Raw genomic sequence first — 23,561 nt, 5'->3', positions numbered from 1 at the left:
ATCCTCAAGGGCAGCCCCATGTAGAGAGCGTTGCAGTAGTCTAACCGGGAGTTCACGAGCGCATGAGTGACTGTGCGCAAGGCATCTCAGTCCAGATAGGGCCACAAATGGCGCACCAGGCGGACCTGGGCAAAAGCCCCCCTGGTCACGGCTCCTATATGGTCTTCAAAACTGAGCCACGAATCCAGGAGGACGCTCAAGTTGCGAGCCCTATCAACAGGGGGTAACACCTCACCCCCCCATCATTAAAGGTGGAATGAACTGGTTAGTCCGAGATGCCGGTATGCACAGCCACTCAGTCTTGGCAGGATTGAGACAAAGCCTGTTTCTCCCCATCCAGACCCGGACCGCCTCCAGGCAACGGGACATCACGGCGAGGGCATCGCTGGGTTGGTTCGGGGTGGAAAGAAAAAGTTGGGTATCATCAGCGTACTGATGATACCCCACCCCAAAACCACGAATGATCTCACCCAGTGGCTTCATATAGATGTTGAACAGGAGGGGCGAGAGAACCGACCCCTGAGGAACTCCACAAATGAGAGGCCTCGGGGCGGATCTCTGCCCTCCCATCAACACCGACTGCGAGCGGCCCAGGAGATAGGAGGAGAACCACCGTAAAACAGTGCCTCCCACTCCCAACCCCCTGAGACGCCACAGTAGGATACCATGGTTGATGGTATCAAAAGCCGCTGAGAGATCTAATAGAACTAGGACAGAGGAACAACCCCTGTCCCGAGCCCGCCAGAGATCATTCACCAGCATGACCAATGCCATCTCCGTGCTGTACCCGGGCCTGAAACCCGATTGGTACGGGTCCAGATAATCAGTTTCCTCCAGGAACAGAGGAAGCTGATGCGCCACCACACTCTCAACAACCTTCACCAAAAAGCGAAGGTTGGAGACCGGACGATAGTTGTTTAAAATCGCTGGGTCCAGGGCAGGCTTCTTGAGAAGGGGCCTCACCACCGCCTCCTTCAAAGCGGCGGGGAAGACACCCTCACTCAAAGAGGCAGATATTACTGCCTGGAACCAACTCCGTGTCTCCTCCCGAGCCGCATAAACCAGCCAGGAGGGAAACGGGTCCAATAAACAGGTGGTGGAACTCAGCCTCCCCATAATCCTGTCCACATCATCAGGGGAAACAGGATCGAACTCAGTCCAGATAACATGCTCAAGACCGTCCGATTCCTCCACATCAGACTCTGCCCAGTTAGACTCCAAACTGGCCCGGATCTTAGCGATTTTGTCCATCAGATGATGACTAAACTCCTCAGCCCGACCCTGTAAGGGTTCCTCCCTCACCTCCCAATTAAGGAGAGAACGAGTCACCCTAAACAGGGCGGCCGGGCGATTATCTGCGGACGTGATGAGGGCAGTGAAGTAATTAGCCTTCGCCGTCCTCATCGCCACAAGATAAGACCTTATAAAGGTTCTTAACTGCAATTGGTCAGATTCAAAATGGCTGGACCTCCAACTGCTCTCTAGACCCCATCTCCGACGCTTCATCTCCTGGAGCTCCACAGAAAACCATGGAGCCCAATGGGATCTGTGCTGGGTCAGGGGTTGCAAGAGTACAACACGGTTGACTGCCTCAGTGGCCCTCCTTTCCCAGGCACCCACCAAGGCATCAACTGGGCTGTGAGTGAGGGTGATGGGTATAGACCCAAGCGCCATCTGGAACCGTTCTGGGTCCATTAGGCACCTGGGGCGGAACCACCTGGTCAGTTCCGCAGCCCAGCGGCGGGGGTTGGCATAACGGAAGACCAGCCGCAGGAGATGATGATCGGACCATGACAGGGGAACAATGACTGGCAAACCCCCTCCCAGATCATCCAACCACTGTCCAGACAGGAACACCAGGTCGAGAGTGTGACCCCCCACATGAGTCGGGCCTTGAATTACCTGGGTCAGGTCCATGGCCATCATGGAAGCCATGAACTCCCGGGCTAACTCTGACGACCCTCCCAGGGAAGGCAGGTTGAAGTCACCCAGAACTATAAGCCTGGGGAACTCCACCGCCAACCCTGAGAGGGTGTCGAGCAGCCCGGGCAGGGCTGTTGCCACACAGCTGGGCGCCAGGTATGTGAGCAACAAGCCCATCTGAGCCCGGGGGCTGCATCTCAGGAGGAGGGACTCACTCCTGCCAATCTGGACAATGGTGGTCTCCCGCGGACATAAAGTCTCCCGAATAACCACCGCCACCCCTCCACCCCTACCCTGAGCCCGTGGCTGGTGTAGCACATGGAAACCTGGGGGGCATAACTCGGTCAGAGGGACCCCTCCCTCCGAGCCCAACCAAGTTTCCGTAATCACTGTTTCATGTAGCTGAAGAATGTTTTCTATTTTTCCTCTTCCTTAGTAAGCTGAAGAAGGCTTTTTATTTCCTATTTGCTGTAGATTTCAGTTTTAAGGAATCAGTTATTCTTCTAGCATGTTACGAAGTTGGCATTACAAGAAAAGAGATGAGGTTGTGCAGTCCTGAATTTCAAAAAGAGCAGCTTGAGAGAGTGTTTGCATTAGAAAAACTGTCCCAAGAATATATATATCCCAAGCAGATATATCTATTCAGTATGCTTCTTTTAAGCCATTTTTCCAGTAAGCTGTTATAAAAATGTATTCTGTTTCCAAGAAGAAAAACATTCACTGTCAAAGGAAGCCAGAAACTACTCATTTGCCAATAATCCCTTAGATACCATTGAGACTGTTCATGAATAGTTATAGGAATTATATACAAATACATGTTTAAGTAGATAGTGCATAACAATGATGTTAAAGCAGAAAAACTCATATCTATCTTTTGAATTTTCCTAAGAACGTTTGAAAGAAAGAAGTCCCAGAATAATGCAGAAGTTATAATAATAGTTGTTCAAGCATGTCTGCAAATGAGTCCCTGCTTCCTCTATCCTGTGTTTCTTAGTAGATACCAAGGCAATTTTTATTCCTTGAGTTTCCAAGAAAAACTGTGTCCATAGAATAATAGCTCAGTAGGAAAAGCTGAACTGTATTATAAGAGCATATTTCAACTTGTACCTAAGTTTTGCCCTGTAATTTTTGTGAATTTTAACTGGTCCTTCTCAATTTGTTTCTTAGTAAAAGCTCTGTAAAGGAAAACTTGGAGAAAACTACATATCCCATATTGTGAACTACAGGATGCACAAATATGGCTTATAATATTAAGCTAATCTGTTCCCTAAATTAAGAAGAAAAAGCATGAAAAAGCACTTAAATATAAGTGAAAAAAATTTCCTGTCTCATGTGTGGTTTAACTTTTTTTTTTACAGCATAAAAGCATGCATATTTGGAGAGCCTATAAAAATACATGATATTCTTGAGTAATAGATTGCAGCATTAAAGAGCAATCTGTCAGGCAGTGCTGTGGCCCAAATCCTATTCACTGTAAGCCTTATTAATGAATGGAGCTGAAAACCAAGAGTGCTAGTTTAGTTGTGCTTTTTGTTATTATGCAGAACTATTATTTATTATTCCTGCCCAACAAAGCTGAAAATTAGGTTATTCTTTAAGCATTTTATTTATCACATTTTGACTCATTAATCAGTACAGTACTCAGAATAAAATCAGTGTCAGCTAATCATATTTCTTTCTGACTAAGTATTCATCATATTTATATATTTGAATTTCTTTACTATTATATTAATAAAACAATGAAGTTAATTTGAAATCTGATTATTTATTGAGGTATTAGATTAACTTTCAGTCTTGGAATTGTTGATACTAGAGGTGTTTGGGGATTACTCTGAATTTTACTATGTATTTAGTTTACTAAGATTATCTACACTCTTGGTTGGGGAATGTGAGCCCATTCACATGTTGCTAAACTATACTTTCCAGGTGTCCCAACAGTGTACGGGAGACCAGTAATTTAGAAACATCTGGAGTGAGTCAAGTTATTCATACATGTTACATAACCCGGGAATAGGTCCCATTAAATTCACTAGAATTTAAGTTTGAGGAAACATATATAGAGTATGCTAGCACAGGATTTTATGTGTGTGAGTGTGTTTGTGTAATTGAATGTATGTATATGTGTACATAAGGGACGCGGTGGCTCAGTGGGTTAGGACGCTGAGCTTGTTGATCAGAAGGTCGGCAGTTTGGCGGGTCGAATCCTGAGTGCCACGTAGCAGAGTGAGCGCCTGTTACTCGTCCCAGCTTCTGCCAACCTAGCACTTTCGAAAGCACGTAAAAATGCAAGTAGAAAAATAGGGACCACTACGGTGGGAAGGTAACAGCGTTCCGTGTGCCTTTGGCGTCTAGTCATGCCGGCCACATGACCACGGAGACGTCCTCGGACAAGCGCTGGCTCTTCGGCTTTGAAACGGAGATGAGCACCGGCCCCTAGAGTTGGAAACAACTAGCATGCATGTGCGGGGGAAACTTTACCTTTACCTTTACTTATATGTGTACATATACACACACAGATATATACATACATATATACATTCAATCACTCACACATACATACACACATACATATACATATTTACAATATTTTACCTAAATGGTATTTTTCAATTTATAGCTGGCAAAAGGTGCTGTTTTTCCCATTGTTATATATGTCTGTCCCTTTGCAGACTGCCTAGCTACCATGCTTTCTGATTTGAGACATACCATATAGGAAGACTTTCTTTATGGTGTCTTCATGCTTTAGAATTTAACTGAAGCAATGAAAGCCATGGAAGCTTCAGAATTTTAGAAAATTTGTGAAATAATCTATATGATACCTGGGAATAAAGTTACACTCTGTTTAAAATAAACACCTCTGTTTTCACTCTATGTAGTGAGGTAACTCCAAAAACACTGAAACCATCCATGAGAATTTCACTGAAAATTTATTCTCCTTTGAAAAAAAATAAAACAAAATCATATTCTTTTCTTTGAAACAGATGAAATGGTAAAGAATACAATATTTTTAAAGCAGTTTTACAATTTTGGCACAAAAACAGACACTATATAACAGCATTGCTGAAAAAGCCACTGATAAAAATATTTAATCTAGAAATGTATTTATTAACATTGATAAACATTTGATCATTATATTTTATGCACTTATTTGTTCATGTATTTTATGCATGAATTATATACTGTACATAGGATTATGTTTAAGTTGTACATGGTTAAGGACTTTTATTTTTTAAAAAAACCTTTCACTCTTTTCTGGGTTATGATATTATTGCATTCAAAATTGCTTCACAAAGTTGGGTTCTTCCCCGATGCCCCAGAGCAGACATGTCAAACACAAGGCCCGGGGGCCAGATCCGGCCCGCGAAGTGGTTTCATGCGGCCCGCGAAGCCATCCTGGAAACAGTGAGGGAACGGCCCCCGCTGCCTTTGCCCTGGCCCAGAGACCCTCCTCCTGACAGAGACCCTCAGATCTGTCCCACTCCTGCCCAGGCCCCCATAGGCACCCTTGATGCGAACCATGTAGAGTTGGCCACGCCCACCCAGTAGGCCATACGCACTCTAGCCACGCCCACCCAGGCCACACCCACCCAGCCCCCTGAGGGCAACCGCAGTGCTGATGCGGCCCTCAATGAAATTGAGTTTGACACCCCTGCCCCAGAGCAAATATTGCTCTGATTGTGTCCTGATAGCTGGAAGATGGTCCCAGGCATGCACTGTGGATATGTGGAAGCCTCTTCCAGCTATTGTATATGTTAAAAGGTAGTCACAGAAATATGAAGTGTCTCGATGAGGTCTATAGCATATATTTTGTATGTCAGCAAGGCAAATAGGATTGCTTCTCTCGTATGAAATGCTTTGTAAACCAAAGTAATGCATTTCACACAAGTCTGACAGATGTAGCGTTGTGCCCCACCCCATGACTGAAAATTAAAGGCATGTAGCCTTGGGTTTCACAGGGAGTATGTATAGCATAGCACAGCACATATGTAGGCATGTATGTAGCAGAGCTATGTAATCATAAGTACCAGGACCCCATGAAATGTCTCATCATTTAAAAGCTTCCACTTTTGCTTTCTCTTCTATGGATATTTTTGCGATAGACAGCTGGTTTATAGGAACACTTATGATAAGGGCATAATGAAAAGTAGCAGATTTTCTTAATATACTAGATAAAATTCCAAATGAGCCCATTGACCCCAAATGGTTGTCTTTCCCTGATATATAATTATTATTGTTAGTAGATAATAGCAACCTTATCAATTATAATTTCATAGTTATTTATTTATTTATTTATTTTATTAGATTTATATACCGCCCTTTCCCGAAGGACTCAGGGCGGTTTACAGGGCATTTTAAAAATCACACCAATACAAAATACAAAGTTAAAAGACAAATAAAAGATTAAATTATCCCTGAAAATAAAACCCCAGTTAAAATTCTCAGCCTGGGCCAGAGAGCTCAAAGAGCCAAGTCTTCAGGTCTCGGCGGAATGAACGTAGGTCAGGGGCAGTCCTCAGCTCCATGGGCAGCTGGTTCCAGAGGTCAGGTGCACCCACAGAAAAGGCCCTACCCCTGGGTGTTATCCGCCGGCAATCTTTTACCGGCAGCACCCTGAGAAGACCCTCCCTCTGCGAGCACACTGGACGAAGGGAACTTGATGCTGGCAGCAGGTGTTTCCTCAAATATCCCGGACCCAAGCCATTTAGGGCTTTATAGGTCATCACCAGCACCTTGAATCTCACCCGGAGGGCAACCGGAAGCCAATGCAGCTCACGGAGTAGAGGTGTTACATGGGAGTATCGGGAAACCCCCATCACAACTCGCGCAGCCGCATTCTGCACCAGTTAAAGCCTCCGAGTGGTCTTGATGAAATAATTACAAATTGACAGAAACATAAATTATACTATAACTATAATAGCATCACTACACCATCATAAATTCACTATATGAGTATAACTTAGAATTACACCTGTGCTCGGCATATCCTGCCCTTGACTTTGTCCAGCTAGGCTAGAGTAATTTGGGGATAGGATTGTATTATAAGATTTGAACATATTTCTCATGGATTACAAAACATTAAACATTCATGTTTTTGTACCGAAAGATTAAGTGGTTTTGTAGAAAGTAAGAATACAATTTTGATAAGGCTGGTCTTCTCTAAAGTGAGTGCAAGACCCCAAGAATTCATTCTCTTAGTATATCACCAAACTGCTGCTCAGGGAAAATACTATGAGGAGATAATAGTTTTCAAACAGCAATAGAACCTCTTAGTCTACACAACAAAGCTGGATAAATATTAATTCTTCCTAACTGACTGAAGATTATTCATGACTTGAGAACAATTAGAAAGTTGTATAATTTGCTAACTAAACCTAAATAGCTGGAAATAAAGAAAAAAAATCATACTAATAACAAGTTGTATAATAGGTGATTTATGAAAATAACAATAATAATAACTTGCCCACAAAAGCTTTTACTTTATACTAAGAAATTATGAATATTTGAACAAAAAATTTCTAGAAGGAATTGCTATGTTTTATTGGGTAGAATAAGATCCCTTTGAAATCAGTAGGACTGTAGTTTTAGTGGGATTGGATCATCAAATCAGGTTACCAGAATTATATTATATGTTCTAGATGCCAGTTGTACCACAGTTGTGGTTGGGGAATTGCTTAATACCACTGTTATTGCTTCTTATAATTGGAGCTGGTTCCTGCTTGTACTTGTCCAAATTTATAGAGGTAGACTTCAAGACTGAGGCTGTTAGAAATTCCATTGAATATATTTAGCACATATCACGGTTAGGTGAACCAAACCTTAAAATAAATTGATAGCAAAGGGACCATGCTGTGAATAAGCAAACTCTCTTAAGCATTCTGACCTTACCATTGAAATCATTATACCTGTGGGTTTCCCTCCCACTGCCCCAGGCTCTAAATAACAGATATAATGATATGCTGACATTCTGGATGGATCAGATCTGCTGTGTTAAACATAAGGGCTCAGAAAACCACTACATGATAAACTCTTGAGAGCAAGAGAGCCAAGTTTGTATCGTCTTTCATTGCCAACACAACTGAGCTATTCTTCCTCAAGCAAACATAAACCTTCTCAGTGCCTGTCCATAAAAGTGAGGCATTTAACTAATCAGACTCCCTTAATGGCTAAGGTACAGCCGGGGAACAATTGAACCTGCAATTAAGGCTGAGATAGACATGACACTGCTGATGTCAGGCATTGTGACTTAAATAACATTTTCCCAGTAGTCAACTGTGCACAAAAGTGCTGAAAAAGTTGGCAGTGTTTCAGTTGCTTATTATTTATTATGCCATTTTATAGAGGGTTTATTGGCAAAATGCCATAGTTTGCAGCTATCAGCTCCAGACCATTTAAAGCAAACCGTGCACTCACTTTTAAGAATTGAGACATTTGTATTGAGGTGCACATATCTTTCACTACTTAATGTTAAGCCTCATCACCCCCATATTATTTAATGTACATTAGCCTCATACTGTGTGCACATAGTAGTATACTACATATTGAAGAAATTATTATCTGACATGTTTGACATAAATAAAATGACTTCAATTACCAACCTAGCAGGAGGTCAATGTGAAGTCCCTCCTTAAATTAAAAAATTACAATTCAGCACATCTCTTTGTATTTAAAAAAAAGGGAAACACTTTTTACACTAGGTTCCAATGACAAGCAATCAAAAAAGATTCAGGGAAGCATTAATTTATAATCACGAAACCAGATGAAACAATCAAGCATTTAAATCCAGAAATGAGAAAAAAAAGCCTAGAACAATATTTGATGTGCACAGACACACTCTGATGGGCTGTAATTATGGCCATTTAATTGAAAGGATATAATTAAGAGAGTTTATCATTAGAAGAAAAACAACATATATCCTAAACAAAAATAAAATGCAAAGTATATCTGAGATGAAAAGTTTCAATGAAAACAAAAAGGAAATAGGCAACTGTTGCTAACAGTAGATTCTTTTTCATATATACGTATCTGATTTCACTGTATAAGAATTGTATGGAAATATATGTATATTAATGGAAAGTATAAGATTGTGCCCCTTCATGGATTACTGCCTTGTCGTGGCGAAGGGGCTTGCGTAATTCAATGAAGCTATGAGCTATGCCGTGCAGGGCCACCCAAGACGGACAGGTCATAGCCGAGAGTTCTGACAAAACGTGATCCACTGGAGAAGGAAATGGCAACCCACTCCAGTATCTTTGCCATGAAAACCCTATGGACAGTACCAAAAGGCAAAACGATATGACGCTGGGAGATGAGCCCCTCAGGTCGGAAGGCGTCCAATATGCTACTGGGGAAGAGCAGAGGGCTAGTACTAGTAGCGCCAGAAAGAATGAAGCGACTGGGCCAAAGCCGAAAGGACGCTCAGCTGTGGATGTGTCTGGTGGTGAAAGGAAAGTCCGATGCTGTAAAGATTTTTTCTCCATAGGAACCTGGAATGTAAGATCCATGAATCAAGGAAAGCTGGACGTGGTCAAACAAGAGATGACAAGACTGAACATCGACATCTTAGGTATCAGCGAACTAAAATGGACAGGAATGGGTGAATTTAATTCAGATGACCATCAGGTATACTACTGCGGGCAAGAATCCCTCAGAAGAAATGGAGTAGCCTTCATAGTCAATAAAAGAGTAGGAAAAGCAATACTGGGATACAATCTTCAAAATGACAGAATGATCTCAGTTCGAATCCAAGGCAAACCATTCAATATCACAGTAGTCCAAGTCTATGCCCCAACCACCAGTGCTGAAGAGGATGAAATTGACCGGTTCTATGAAGCCCTACAGCACCTTATAGAACTAACACCAAAAAATGATGTCCTTATCATCATGGGGGATTGGAATGCTAAAGTAGGAAGCCAAAAGATAACCGGAATAACAGGCAAGTTTGGCCTTGGAGTACAAAATGAAGCAGGGCACAGGCTGATAGAATTTTGTCAAGAGAATACGATGGTCATAGCAAACACTCTTTTCCAACAACCCAAGAGACGGCTCTACACATGGACATCACCAGACGGTCATCACAGAAATCAGATTGACTATATGCTCTGCAGCCAAAGATGGAGAAGCTCTATACAGTCAGTAAAAACAAGACCAGGAGCTGACTGTGGCTCAGACCATGAGCTTCTCCTTGCAAAGTTTAAGCTTAAACTGAAGAAAGTAGGGAAAAGCACTAGGCCACTCAGGTATGAATTAAATCATATCCCTGTTGAATATACAGTAGAGGTGACAAATAGATTTAAGGAATTAGATCTGATAGACAGAGTGCCTGAAGAACTATGGACAGAGGTTCGCGACATTGTACAACAGGTAGCAACCAAAACCATCCCAAAGAAAAAGAAATGCAAGAAAGCAAAATGGCTGTCTGAGGAAGCTTTGCAAATAGCTAAGGAAAGGAGGGAAGCGAAAGGCAAGGGAGAAAAACATAGATATGCCCAATTGAATGCAGAATTCCAGAGAATAGCTAGAAGAGATAAGAATGCCTTCTTAAATGAACAGTGCAAAGAAATAGAAGAAAACAATAGAATAGGGAGGACCAGAGATCTTTTCAAGAAAATTGGAGAGATGAAGGGAACGTTTAATGCAAAAATGGGCATGATAAAGGACCAAAATGGCAGGGACCTAACAGAGGCAGAAGAGATTAAGAAGAGGTGGCAAAATTACACAGAAGAACTATACAAGAATGAGCTTAACGTCCCTGATAATCAAATTGAGGTGGTCACTGACCTCGAGCCAGACATCCTAGAATGTGAAGTGAAGTGGGCCTTAGAAAAGCTGAGCAACAACAAAGCTAGTGGAGGTGACAGTATTCCAGCTGAGCTATTCAAAATCTTAAAAGACAGTGCAGTAAAAGTGCTACACTCAATTTGCCAGCAAATTTGGAAAACTCAACAGTGGCCACAGGATTGGAAAAGATCAGTTTACATTCCAATTCCAAAGAAAGGCAGTGCCAAAGAATGTTCAAACTATCGCACCATTGCACTCATTTCTCATGCTAGTAAAGTTATGCTTAAAATCCTACAAGCTAGACTCCAGCAGTATGTGGATCGAGAACTACCAGAAGTACAGGCAGGATTTCGAAGAGGCAGAGGAACTAGAGATCAAATTGCCAACATACGCTGGATCATGGAGAAAGCTAGGGAGTTCCAGAAAAACATCTACTTCTGCTTCATTGACTATGCTAAAGCCTTTGATTGTGTGGATCATAACAAACTGTGGCAAGTTCTTAAAGAGATGGGAGTACCAGACCATCTTATTTGTCTCTTGAGAAACCTATATGCGGGTCAAGAAGCAACAGTGAGAACTGGACATGGAACCACTGATTGGTTCAAAATTGGGAAAGGAGTCTGGCAAGGCTGTATACTGTCGCCCTGCCTATTTAACTTATATGCAGAGCACATCATGAGAAAGGCAGGGCTAGATGAATCAAAAGTTGGAATTAAGATTGCCGGAAGAAATATCAACAACCTAAGATACGCAGATGATACCACTCTAATTGTATCATTAGAAGAAGAACTAAAGAGCCTCTTGTTGCGGGTGAAGAAGGAGAGTGCAAAACTTGGGTTGAAACTTAACATTAAGAAAACCAAGATCATGGCATCTGGCCCTCTCAATTCCTGGCAAATAGATGGGGAAGAAATGGAGGTAGTGACAGATTTTATTTTCCTGGGCTCCAAGATCACTGCAGATGGGGACTGTAGCCAAGAAATTAAAAGACGCTTGCTCCTGGGGAGGAAAGCCATGACAAATCTAGACAGCACACTAAAAAGCAGAGACATCACCCTGTCAACAAAAGTGCGTATAGTCAAGGCTATGGTTTTCCCAGTTGCAATGTATGGCAGTGAAAGTTGGACCATAAGAAAGGCTGAGCGCCAAAGAATTGAGGCCTTTGAACTATGGTGCTGGAGAAGACTCCTGCGAGTCCCTTGGACTGCAAGGCGATCAAACCGGTCAGTCCTAGAGGAGATCAATCCTGACTGCTCTTTAGAAGGCCAGATCCTGAAGCTAAAACTCAAATACTTTGGCCACCTAATGAGAAGGAAGGACTCACTGGAGAAAAGCCTAATGCTGGGAAAGATCGAGGGCAATAGAAGAAGGGGACGACAGAGAATGAGGTGGCTGGATGGAGTCACTGAAGCAGTAGGCGTGAGCTTAAATGGACTCCAGAAGATGGTAGAGGACAGAAAGGCCTGGAGGAATGTTGTCCATAGGGTCGCGATGGGTCGGACACGACTTCGCAGCTAACAACAACAACAATAAGATTGTGACCACTTATTTTATTGTTTTAAAGTATCTCCTGCTATCTTGTGTTAAACAGTTAAATTAATAGTTAATAGGCATACTTTGAGCTTTTGAAGTATATTGTTAAACTTCTCTGTAAACAATCATACTAAGTCCCTCTATCTTGGTCATATCTATCATCTCTCTCTCCCTCCCTCTCCCCCCCCCCTCTCTCTCCTATATCTTTCATATATCATCTCTCTCACACACACATCTCTATGTATTTCAATACATAAGGATTTGCTTAAAAAATCTCCCTGAAAAATATGGAAGCAAGAAAGAACCAAATTTTGGATAAATGGAGCATGATTAGAAGTTTAATATATCATGGTTATTATTTCCCATTTTGTGTATAGCCTGATATTTCCTTTCTAAAATATATTTTTGAGTGTCATAATAATAAGAACAATATAAACTACAGTAGAATGAGATAGGAAAAAGAGAATGGGAGAAATAAAAGAAAAAGCTAAAAGTACAAAAAAGTAAAAGGAAGATGAAGAAAAAGAAGAAAATTAGAAAAAATAAAATATAAAAAAGATATAAAGAAATGGCTTCTGATCTTCACAACAGTTGCAAATACAATTATAGTTTAACTTCTGTCTCTAAAGTTTCATCATTATTGTCATCTTTCTATGGCCAATCCTGTCTAATCATAAAAATCATAAATCACATTCATTTTTTTCATTTTAAGCTAAAGTCCATGAGGGTTTAATCTGGTATTTTCTTAATTATTTACAACTCATGTCAGTCACATTTTTTACTGATAATATAAACATTAATACAGCAATCTTTCTCAAATGTCAAATATATTTATTTTAATTAATTAATTAATAAAATTATTTATTCATTGTCCACTTCCAAAAAAACTTGAATTGATTTATAATGCAAGGCAAAACAACTATTTAAATGATCAGCAAGTCAGTTTGACTAAGGCAGCTGAAGTAACATCAGCATCTCTATGTTCATAGTGCTAAAAAAAATCTTTAAATCCCTTTTCAATGCTTGGAGGCTGGGGACATTCCTTATTTTAGGAAACTGGCTGTTTATCAATATATATTTATGTGTGTGCGTATGCGCACATACACAAGTGAATGACAGTGGTGAGTGATTTAAAAAAGGCTGTTTTTAATATCTTGTTTAAGCACAGTGCTTTTTTTGTGAAAGAAAAAGGTGCCGGAACTCACACATGTCATACAACCCGCCTTGCCTACCCTACAAGGTTCCATCCAAAAAAGGTGCCGGAACTCCGTTCTGAGCGTTCTATGACAAAAAAGCCCTGTTTAAGCATAAGGCTGTTATGGCAATGGAATGATTTTAAATCTAAGATTATGGCTGATTTCATTGTTGATGAAATATTGAGTAAATTAATAAATGATACACAGTAATGGAAATCTTAAATGTAGGACAGATCATTTTTGTTTGGGCCTGGAATAGTTCTTGGGAAAAAAGGACGTAGAAGAAAACAAGTGTATGTTCCTATACGTAAAAGAGGTGGGGAGGAGGAGGAGGAGGAGGAGGAGGAATTTCCTTACTTGAACAGAAAGCAGTGTTCCAACCTGCTGAATGACTGAGGGGCAATTTAACACATATTTTTCTATATTTTGGCAGAAATGAGGAAATAAAAGGACAAATTCTTACTTTAAGATTTCAGGAAATAATAAGTTGTCAAGTGGACAGAAAAAATGCCCAACCTGCTTTCCCCTTTCTGTGTTGAGGGGAAAAATACAGAGATTGTTTAGCAAACTGAACAGTGATAGATCTGCTAATTATCATCCTAATTAAAGGGCTTCACTTCTTCAAGGCTGCATAGATTTGGAAATTTCAATTACAGATTACGCCAGAATTTTAAGATTATTTCTTTCATATTCAATATAAGAAAGAAAGGCATAACAGTTTAGTTTGTATGTCTGTGTATAATAATTATCCTTCTGTCTGTTTCTTAAATAAGGAAGCATACTTCATACTCTGGCTTTCAATGAAGGTTAGCAAAGAAGGTAATAGAGGTAGATAAGATTCCATTGTTTATTTTTTTAAAAATCAGGAGTGCCATCTGCTTACCAAGCATGTGTCCTCTTGACAGCATTTTAAATATTCTTTTTTTTATGTTGCCCAAATTTTGCTGAGTCAGGGGATCATGGAACTACCTAGCCATCCAGATTTGCCTGCTAGTCATCTTCCAATTTGTCTGTGTATTTGTATGCCAGTTTCACTATAGAAACTACATTTCCTTTTCTGATTTTATATATTCAATTTCTTTTGCTTCCTCCATTCTTTTACTTACATCTTTCCTGTGTATTCTATAACACTGCTTATACCAAAATGGAATTGTATGATGGGTATGCATGTATGTTTGTGTGTATCCATATGTGTATTTGTATATGTATCTGTTTGTATGTATGCAAAGCTATGCATGGTAAGAGAGTCAATGGCTGTATAGTGAGCTGACCAAAGGAGGTCATGGAAGCTGCTGATTCAGAAACGTCTCACAATATAGAGTACAGAGGTTTCCACCCTGATTCCAACACCCCAAGACTATGAAGCTGGAAAGAGGATGGGTGGGGTCTGATAAGTGTCAAACTGTCCTGGATGAAATTCAGAACATCCAGGAATAATCAGTAAGATGGTACCAAAAGATGAACTGTTGAGAGACTGCCTGATATGGGAAGAACATGAAGGAGAGAAAGTACCATGGCAAGACATTACCCTTGATCTTGGGATGGCCTATCAACAGATATCTGAGCTGACTGATATTGGTAAATCCTACCAGTGGCTGGAAAAGGTTGGAGTAAAAGACAACACTGAAGCACTGATCATTACAGCACAAGAATAAGCACTATGTACTAGATCCACAGAAATAGGAGTCTACTATAGTAGACTGAACTCAAGGTGCAGACTACACAGAGAGCCTCAGACACAGTCCAACACATAGTGGCAGAGTATAAGATGCAGGCAGGAACAGCACTCACTGAATGGTACAACTAAATAGCTGGCATTATGTACAAATATATCTGTGCAGTATATGGTTAGATCCTCCAAAGTCCAGATGGGAGATTCCACAGCAGGTCATGGAGAATAACAGGGCTAAGATCCTGTGGGACTTCCAGATCCAGACAGACAGGTACTCACCAATCACCCAGATATAATGATAATAGACAAGGACTAGATGACTGTTGTGATAAATATAGTGGTGCCAAATGACAGCAACTTCAGGAGGAAAAAGCCTGCTGGTGAAGTACCTAGGCCTAGAGGAGGAACTAGAAAGAATGTGGAAAGCAAAAGTTAAAGTGATGGTAGGAGACTCAGCCTGTGACTCCTAAGCTGGGAGAGTGACTCCAACAGATCCGAGGAACAACAAAAGAACTCTTGGTCCAGAAGAGGGCAGTGGTGGAAATAGCTAAGATACTGTGCAGAACCCTCAAACTTCCAGGCCTCTGGTAAAGAACCTGATATTGATTAGGGACTGAAAGGGATTTTGTTTGTTTGTTTATTACATGCCTACATATGTCAAGAGAGCCAACTGGCAGAATTTGATCACTGAATCATGAACAATGAATATACAAGCTACATAAAAGGACAATTGCACCTCAGTCCAATAGTGACTTGTACAAAGGGGTCACCAACCCTTTTCAGAATAATTATTTACTAACTACTGGATTTTAACTTGATGTTTGACAAACTGGATGGAAGTTTCTTAATGTGGGTGTGAGAAAAACTGAATCAGCAATAAGCACAAAATCCTCCAAAAGTTCATGGAAAGCATAACCAAAGCACTTCCATCTATTTAATCACAGAATAGATGAGGGATACCAGAAGTAGCTATTTTTTTCTTAGATTCTCATTAATTTGGAATCCTTATAGTTGTATGACTTAATTGAAGAAAAGCTCTATCATGGTTATTTCTAATGAGTTTCTATCTTTCACTCTCATCGTTTCATAGTATAGTCCCCTAAAAGAGCTGATTGAAGAGTCCATATCTACTTTAAATTTCATTGGAAATATTGTAATTTTCTTTATTTTTACTCGTGAATCATGAACACTGGGCTTGCAAGATTCATCTTAAATTAATTCAAAGCCATTTTTGTGCATATAGCAAATGATCAATTGCATGGCAGGTGCCATTGAATTAGTATCAGAATAAAAATATGCCAAATTTCTCCTGCTGTAATAATACCACCAAAACTTTTAGAGAATTGCCATAAAGGGGCTGAATGGAATATAATAAACCAGATAGGCAAAAATATGAACAAAAACATTTTGTCAATAGAACTTGATTATTTGTTAAAACAGGTGATAAAACAGCTATAATAGCAACTTCTCCATTGTACTTTTCTATAATTCATTTCTGAGGTTATGTCAACAGAAATGAATGAAATTTCCCTATTGTCAACTGGCTGCTCCTATAGGCAAAGGATAATTTTGGTAATTTGTCCTAAATCCCATAAACATCAGAGCTATCTCGTATAGTTTTCTAGAAGATGGATGAGCAAGCTATGTTTTAAAGCCCTAAACATCTTAGGCTTAGGATACTTAAAGAGAGTTTCATATTGAATTTTGTCTGCTTATTAAAAAAAAGCAGGGATAGTACTCTGTTTGTAATTGGTTAGAATATATGAGAGGGATTTCTTAGCTGTGACATCTAATTTCAGGAACTTCCTGCCTGCATATTGTTATTTACTTAAGTTCATTTGAACAAACTTTTTATCTGCATGTTGGTTAATTTTGAGTATTCACTTTTTAGTTTGTTTTAGTGTTTAGATTTTTTTTCCTTTGGAAAAGGAAAAACACAGCATATTTTAATGGGATGAAATTATGGAAATGTGTCAGTAATGAACATGTGTTATATTTTAGTCACAAAACTGCAGCAACTAATAATTTTTATGATTATAATTATAACTTAAACTCAGAGTAATTATATAGCCAGACATAAGTACAGAAATAAAATATATGAGATGCAGCTTATAAATGTGGGTTGTGTTTTTTTTTTACTATATCTACTAAATAGATTGCACATAAAACAGCATTGCACTGGAGATATAACACAGATTTAGAATATTGCCCTCTAGAAAACAACTCATAACTTTTCTTTGGATATGTAAAAGTTAGCATGTAATGGATGTGTGTCTAACTAGTCTTTGCAATATATCAAAACACTGAAAAACTTGATATCTCTTAGGTGTTAACATTTTCCCCTCTTTTTTTCTAAGGGAAGAACTTTTGCAAGCTGGTGTACCAAAATATCCATATCCCGATTACCTTACACGTACTGATATGGAACTAAGGAGAATCATAAATGCTCAGGTAAGATTGGGGATTGAAATGTATATTTGCATTAATGCAGCCAAAAACTGATAATTTACCACTATCAGTAAGTTTCGGGAACTCCTGAATTTTGGGAAATACACTTTATATTTTTTGGAAATAATGTATTCTAACCAAGTTTAACTTTGTCATTACTACTTCACATATATATGAAGTTTTGATATATTTATGCATATTTTTAAGAATTGGAAAAAGTTGTCCTACTCTCAACCAGCAGGAAAACACCAAAAGTCTATCTTTTACAGGTTATAGAGCAGGGGTCCCCAACCCCGGTCTGTGGACTGGCACTGGTCCGCGGCATGACAGAAACTGGGCTGCGCAAACAAGCAAAGCCCCATCCACGGAGTGCAGGCAGCACATGAAACCACACTTCCTCCAGTTCATGGAAAAACCTCTCCACAAAAGTGGTCCCTGGTGCCCAAAAGTTTGGGGGCCACTGTTATAGAGCATAATAGTGAGGATTTCAAGCCCATTAAGTCTAATATAGCTATTCTCAAGGCCATTTATTTTTTGGCCCTCTGTATGGGCTCTGTCTGCCAGATGCTGGGAAAAGAGAAGGCTAAAGAGAATATTGTAAAATAGATTATGAAAAAATCTATACTTCCCTTCTTATGAATTAATGATTTCTTTGGTTATATATATCAAATTGGTAATGACTCTTAAACACATAGATTTTCTTATGGATATACACTATTCATATCACAACAGAAGCAATTTAAAATGAATAGATGTACTATGAATGAACAATAGAAAACATTGTTTAAATATAGTTCTTTACTTAAGCTATTTACATTACACACAGTTCTATCCCATGGGGGAAAAATGTTGCAGGACTGCAGGTGCTATTTTAGGGTGCAGTCTGACTCTGGAATCAGTCTGTGACTTTGCTGGCCCATATTTTAGAAACTACCTCCCAACCAGTGGAAAATTTGAATATTATTCTCTCCATTTTTAATGAAATATTAGCAAGTTCAACTGATATACAACTTTAACTCATAGCATCAAGGTAGCCCAATTCAACATACAGACATTTAATTGTTTTACACAGCCAGTTAATATGTGAATGAGTTTTTGCATATTTATACAAAAATGAAAATCATCTTAAAAAGTGCCCCCTACAAATTATTATTCTGAATGTTCTCTTTTTTATTGGACACAATATAGTGCCATCATTTTATACTCAAATATTTTAGACTACAATGCTTATAGTAGTCAATATCTGGTATGGAACTGGCATCTGAAAGTACTTACTATATGGTCATCAATATAAGACAACAGCTGATAAATGTCATAGATCTAAACATATTATATTATTTCCAAGTGAAATATTTGAACTTAACTATTATATTTTCATTGCCAAATTCTTATATGAACATGACAGGAAATTTAAACAATTGGATTTGAAAATACTTTAAATATTTTTTATAGTTTTATTTGCATTCCCAATTTCAGAATGGTAATTATTGACTTTTACATATGTTTTATTGTAAATAAACCTATTGCATATTATTTTGGGATCCATGAAAATTATCTTTCTTTTTAGAACCATGGAAACAGGAGAGATGGAGGGCTAATTAAGAATAACAAATATATGCATTATTAAAGAGACAATTATTCTAACTTTTCCTACTATACACAATACCTTCTGTTCATTTTATAGTTTCACGTTTATTTGAACTATGACAAATGTGTGATAAATAAAAAGTTTGTGTGTGTGTGTGTGTTGCTTTCCTGTATACCATGGTAATTTTTTTTTCATATATTCTTAATGTTTCATAAACCTGGTTTACACATGAAATAGATTTCAGAGATAAATTAGATGAATCGTTTCATGATTTGATGGCACATAATGAATCAATGCATCTTCCCCATTAGTAACATACATACTAAGTGACCTCTCATGTGTTGGATTCCTTTAGAAACAAATATGGCCAATACAATCATCCTAATTGCGGAGGAAAATGCAGTCCTAGGTATGAGTAGCATGAATATAGGTACATCCACTCTGTATATTTCCCAAAATCATCTCCATTATCTATGCAATCCCCCAATATATTCTATATTTGACAACTGAGCTGATTTATTTCCAGTTTAGCTGTAGCATATCCAGGATCACACTGAAGGATATTTTCCATTAGGAAGACTGAAACTCAGCTGAGTAAAGGACTATTTGCATTTCTTGCTTCACTCTGACACTTGTTCTCAAGCCAGATCCTCTGACTTCTCTGTAGAGGTTCAGTCATCAAGTTTTGCATCAAGTTTAAACTCAACCAAAGGAAAGGGGCTTGCTGGCTTTGTTGTGTGTGTGTGTAATCATCAGAGAAGCAAATACAATAGGAGCTGAAAATGTAGAGCAGCTGAAGCATTCTTTGTGTTTCTGTATTGATTCTCTAGGGACAAAGCAATAAAGTTTACTGTATTTTGAGATTTGCAAGAGTAATTGGATAATTTCAGATTGTTCTGGAGGGATGGAGTGTTGAGATGGTGGCAGTATGGAGGCACAATATCAATAAACATTGTCTTCATTCTTGCCATCTTTTGAAGAACTGTGCAGGGCTTCCCATCTTTCAAAAATGTTTAAAATCCATTATTATTAATCCTATTTCAGGACTGAATGAAGGAAATACACTTTTTCTGATATGCTAAACAAGCTGACACATTAATTCACCAAACAACTAAGTGCATTGAAATATATTTTATAACCCCATGATAACCAGAGCAAAACGCCTAAAAGCTTCCTGTTCGGTTACAATACTTCAGTAGGAGATCATTTTATTATTTAAGATTAGTCTGTCCACAAAATAATTGGAGGGTATCCCAGAAAATTAAATTGCATCCCAACAATTAGTCCTTTATTCTATCTGAATCTAATCTGTACTTTTCTCTTAATAATGAAATCATTATGAGTTGCAGTTTTTATACCTAACCCTATGTTTAGGGCTGCCAATAATACAACAGTAATATTGATTCTGAGGCTCAGCATAAGTTATATGGGTTTTTCCTTGACTGTAGTCCTCAACACTTTTATTTTCTTACATATACACTAGACATTGGTGCTATTTGTAAAACTCTACTGGGCACTCATACATGGACACACTTGGTTGGAAAGATCAATGAAATAGTACAGCTTTATAGAAATAGTCTACATCAATGTTCTTCAAACCTGGCAACTTGAAGATGTCTTTGCTTCTTTTTCTCTCTCTTATGGTTTCACCTCATGCCCTATGTAAGACTCGTAGTTCTTAGCTTTCACTTCAGTCTCAATACATGCCTTTTTGGATCTTCTGCCACCATTTGCATTCTAACATTTTCTACTATCATAAAGATGACTTTGTGAAATATCACACCCTGGTCGGTACCTCTTTACTCTCCTACTATCGGGTAGGAGATATAGAAGTATAGCCAGCTGTACCAACAGGCTGAAGAACAGTTTCTATCCATGGGCTGTCAGGTTCCTGAATGGGAAATAACTCCATGTGTGATAGACTTGCAGGGTGGGCACATTGTGCAATTAGCTCACATGATGTAAGAAGATGTTGTCACTGTGAGTTGTGGTGGTGGTGGGGGGACACGAAGGGAGGCTCAGCCAATCTCATTGTACACATGTTGTACTTTGATAATAAAGGTTGATTTGATTTGATTTATCATATTAATTTACATGCTAATACTTTTGTATTTGTTTAGAAATTGCTTATGGCATTCAGTTAAGTCTAATGTTTAGTAGCTTGCCTTATCTTCATGGTCATTTTACCAGGAAAGAGATGGAGAAGCAAAGGGACACATGTAGGTAAACATAATTTTGTTATGTTTACATACATATAGCTAACCATTAAGTGACTAGCCCTACTCAGAGCCACTTTGTGAGGTTTTTATATATTAGCAGTGGAATGATATGAGAGTTTCATTCTATACCTTGAACTATAATGCACACAGGGAAACACATATTTGATCGTGATACTTGATAATAACAAATGATAGGTGCCTTCTATGTAAGCATTGGAAGTTATCAAATTAAAGCATCTTTGGGAAAGTTGCTGGCTCTCACTGTCTAATGAATGTTTCTCAGTTGGTATAACAAAATAAGAATTGGATTTTTTTTAGACCTGTGGAGATTATTACTAATTCTAGGCCATACCAGAGAAAAGGTATTATTACGATATATAGTATTAATTATTTCACAGAAAATGTGTGCTCTTCTCATATTAACTGTTATCTTTTCCCCTACTTTCTGAATATTTTTAATGTCACCATCAATAAATTATATAAACCTGTTCTCATTTAATAATGTATTCTAAAGTTTGATAATATACTGCAGCTATGCCTTGGTCATTTCTAATATTTAAGATAATGACAAGGGGACATCAAAACAGTGATTGTTTCTCAGCAAACAATTACTTCCCTCCCCCCAAGTAGCCCATTTAGTTTTGAGTATGATAAAATAATGCATTCAAAACAATTAATTATTGAGTAGCTCATTGAGGAACCATGAACTGGAAAATAACATGCTTGCTAGTTCATAGGGGGTAAATGTGTTACATTTCTTCTGTGAAGTTGACAGCATGCAAGCTGTGTACGTCTTTCCCTTTCAGGTAATAATGGCAGGCATATTGGGGAAGCAGAACAGTTCTTCTATTCTGACAATTTTCCAGATTGAGATGTGTTTGAATATTAGTAGCTCAGCTTGGTAGTTGGGCTGTTGGTTTGATCTCCGAGCTTGGCGGTTTGGCTGCAAATGTTTCATCTCCATTCGGGGAGACATCTTCAGTGCACTTTGAATTGTGCTCATCTGTCAGAGCACTGGCCTTTAAATACCGTTTTTTGTGTGATGTAAATTGAACACTGAAGGCTATGGCCTAGCATCAACAACCAGCCAATCAAACAGTCTGAAACCAGACCATGACTCAGAAACATCCGGACAAATAACACCCACACCAATTTACATCACACAAAATGTTATTTAAAGGCCAGTGCTCTGATGAGCACAATTCAAAGCACATTGAAGATGTCCCCCCAAATGGAGATGAAACCTTTGCAGCCAAATCGCCAAGCTCGGAGATCAAATCGACAGCCCAATTTCCCAGATGTTTGGTATTGTTGCTTCCAGGGATTTCAGTTTTAAAATAAAATGTCGATGAAGATGATGTGAAATCATATCTGAAAATGTAGTATATATTTGGTCCTTTTATCTGTTTTTCAAACATTTTATTCACAACTTGTCAGTCAATTAAGCAATATCTTAAGAAATACTGGAAATACATTTCTAATTTTGTGATTTTTCATCTATTATCCACACCACCTGATGAATTTTAAATCAAAGTTTTTATGTAATACCAAAATCTCTATTAAATAATGTATTTTTTTATTTATTTGCAATAGTGGGAAAGGGAATTGCAAATCAGGCTTAAGCTTGAAGAGAAACTCCAAGAACTAGAGCTTCAGGCAAAGCAAAGATTGGAAGAGGAACACTTCAGGCAAATAATGATATGGCGCTTAGAAAAGCTGCACAAGACAACCAAGCCATATGAACTGCCCTTTAAACACGAAGACCAAAAAGCAATAGAAGCAAGCAGCAGTACTCAGCTGTCAAATGTGTAACTGTCAGAAACATGGAAACCAGCTGTGTAAGAAGATAACTTAAAGGAAAATATATGTATTAAAGCTTCTTCCCCCCCCCCCCCCATCACACTCCTTTTTTTGAGTTAAAGCTCTGCAATATTGAGTAATGAAGTGTGGATAAGAAAGTGTTAAAGCCATAATTGCTGCTGTATTCCTGATTGCAGTTGCTTTCCAACTGTTTTTATTGTGATGTTCCACATATATGTTTATAAAAATACATCAGAAATCCTATGAGGGAGGTCAGACCAGCTTGAGAATGTTTTTGCATATAAACACAGAAGATGAGGAAAAGATGAGGCACTGCCTCTCATCTTAAGCAAGGCAGCTCAGCAAGACAGCTTTTAAGGGCTGCTTTTCCATAAAAATACTCA

General features: G+C 38.8%; 1 protein-coding gene across 1 annotated transcript in view; it reads left to right on the top strand.

Moving 5' to 3' along the window:
- The window catches only part of TMEM232 (transmembrane protein 232), a gene marked incomplete at its 3' end in the record, with an annotated part of 115,054 nt that extends 91,885 nt beyond the window's left edge, over positions 1-23,169 (top strand). The window contains exons 12-13 of the mRNA XM_081318864.1: positions 17,460-17,553; positions 22,951-23,169. Coding sequence (XP_081174990.1) covers positions 17,460-17,553; positions 22,951-23,169 — 313 coding nt within the window. The remainder of the gene's footprint in view (positions 1-17,459; positions 17,554-22,950) is intronic.
- Positions 23,170-23,561: the final 392 nt, after the last annotated feature.

Source organism: Vipera berus, assembly GCF_964194415.1.
Source record: "Vipera berus genome assembly, chromosome: 2".
Taxonomy (NCBI): Eukaryota; Metazoa; Chordata; class Lepidosauria; order Squamata; family Viperidae; genus Vipera; species Vipera berus.
This window is presented reverse-complemented; position numbering and strand designations above follow the sequence as displayed.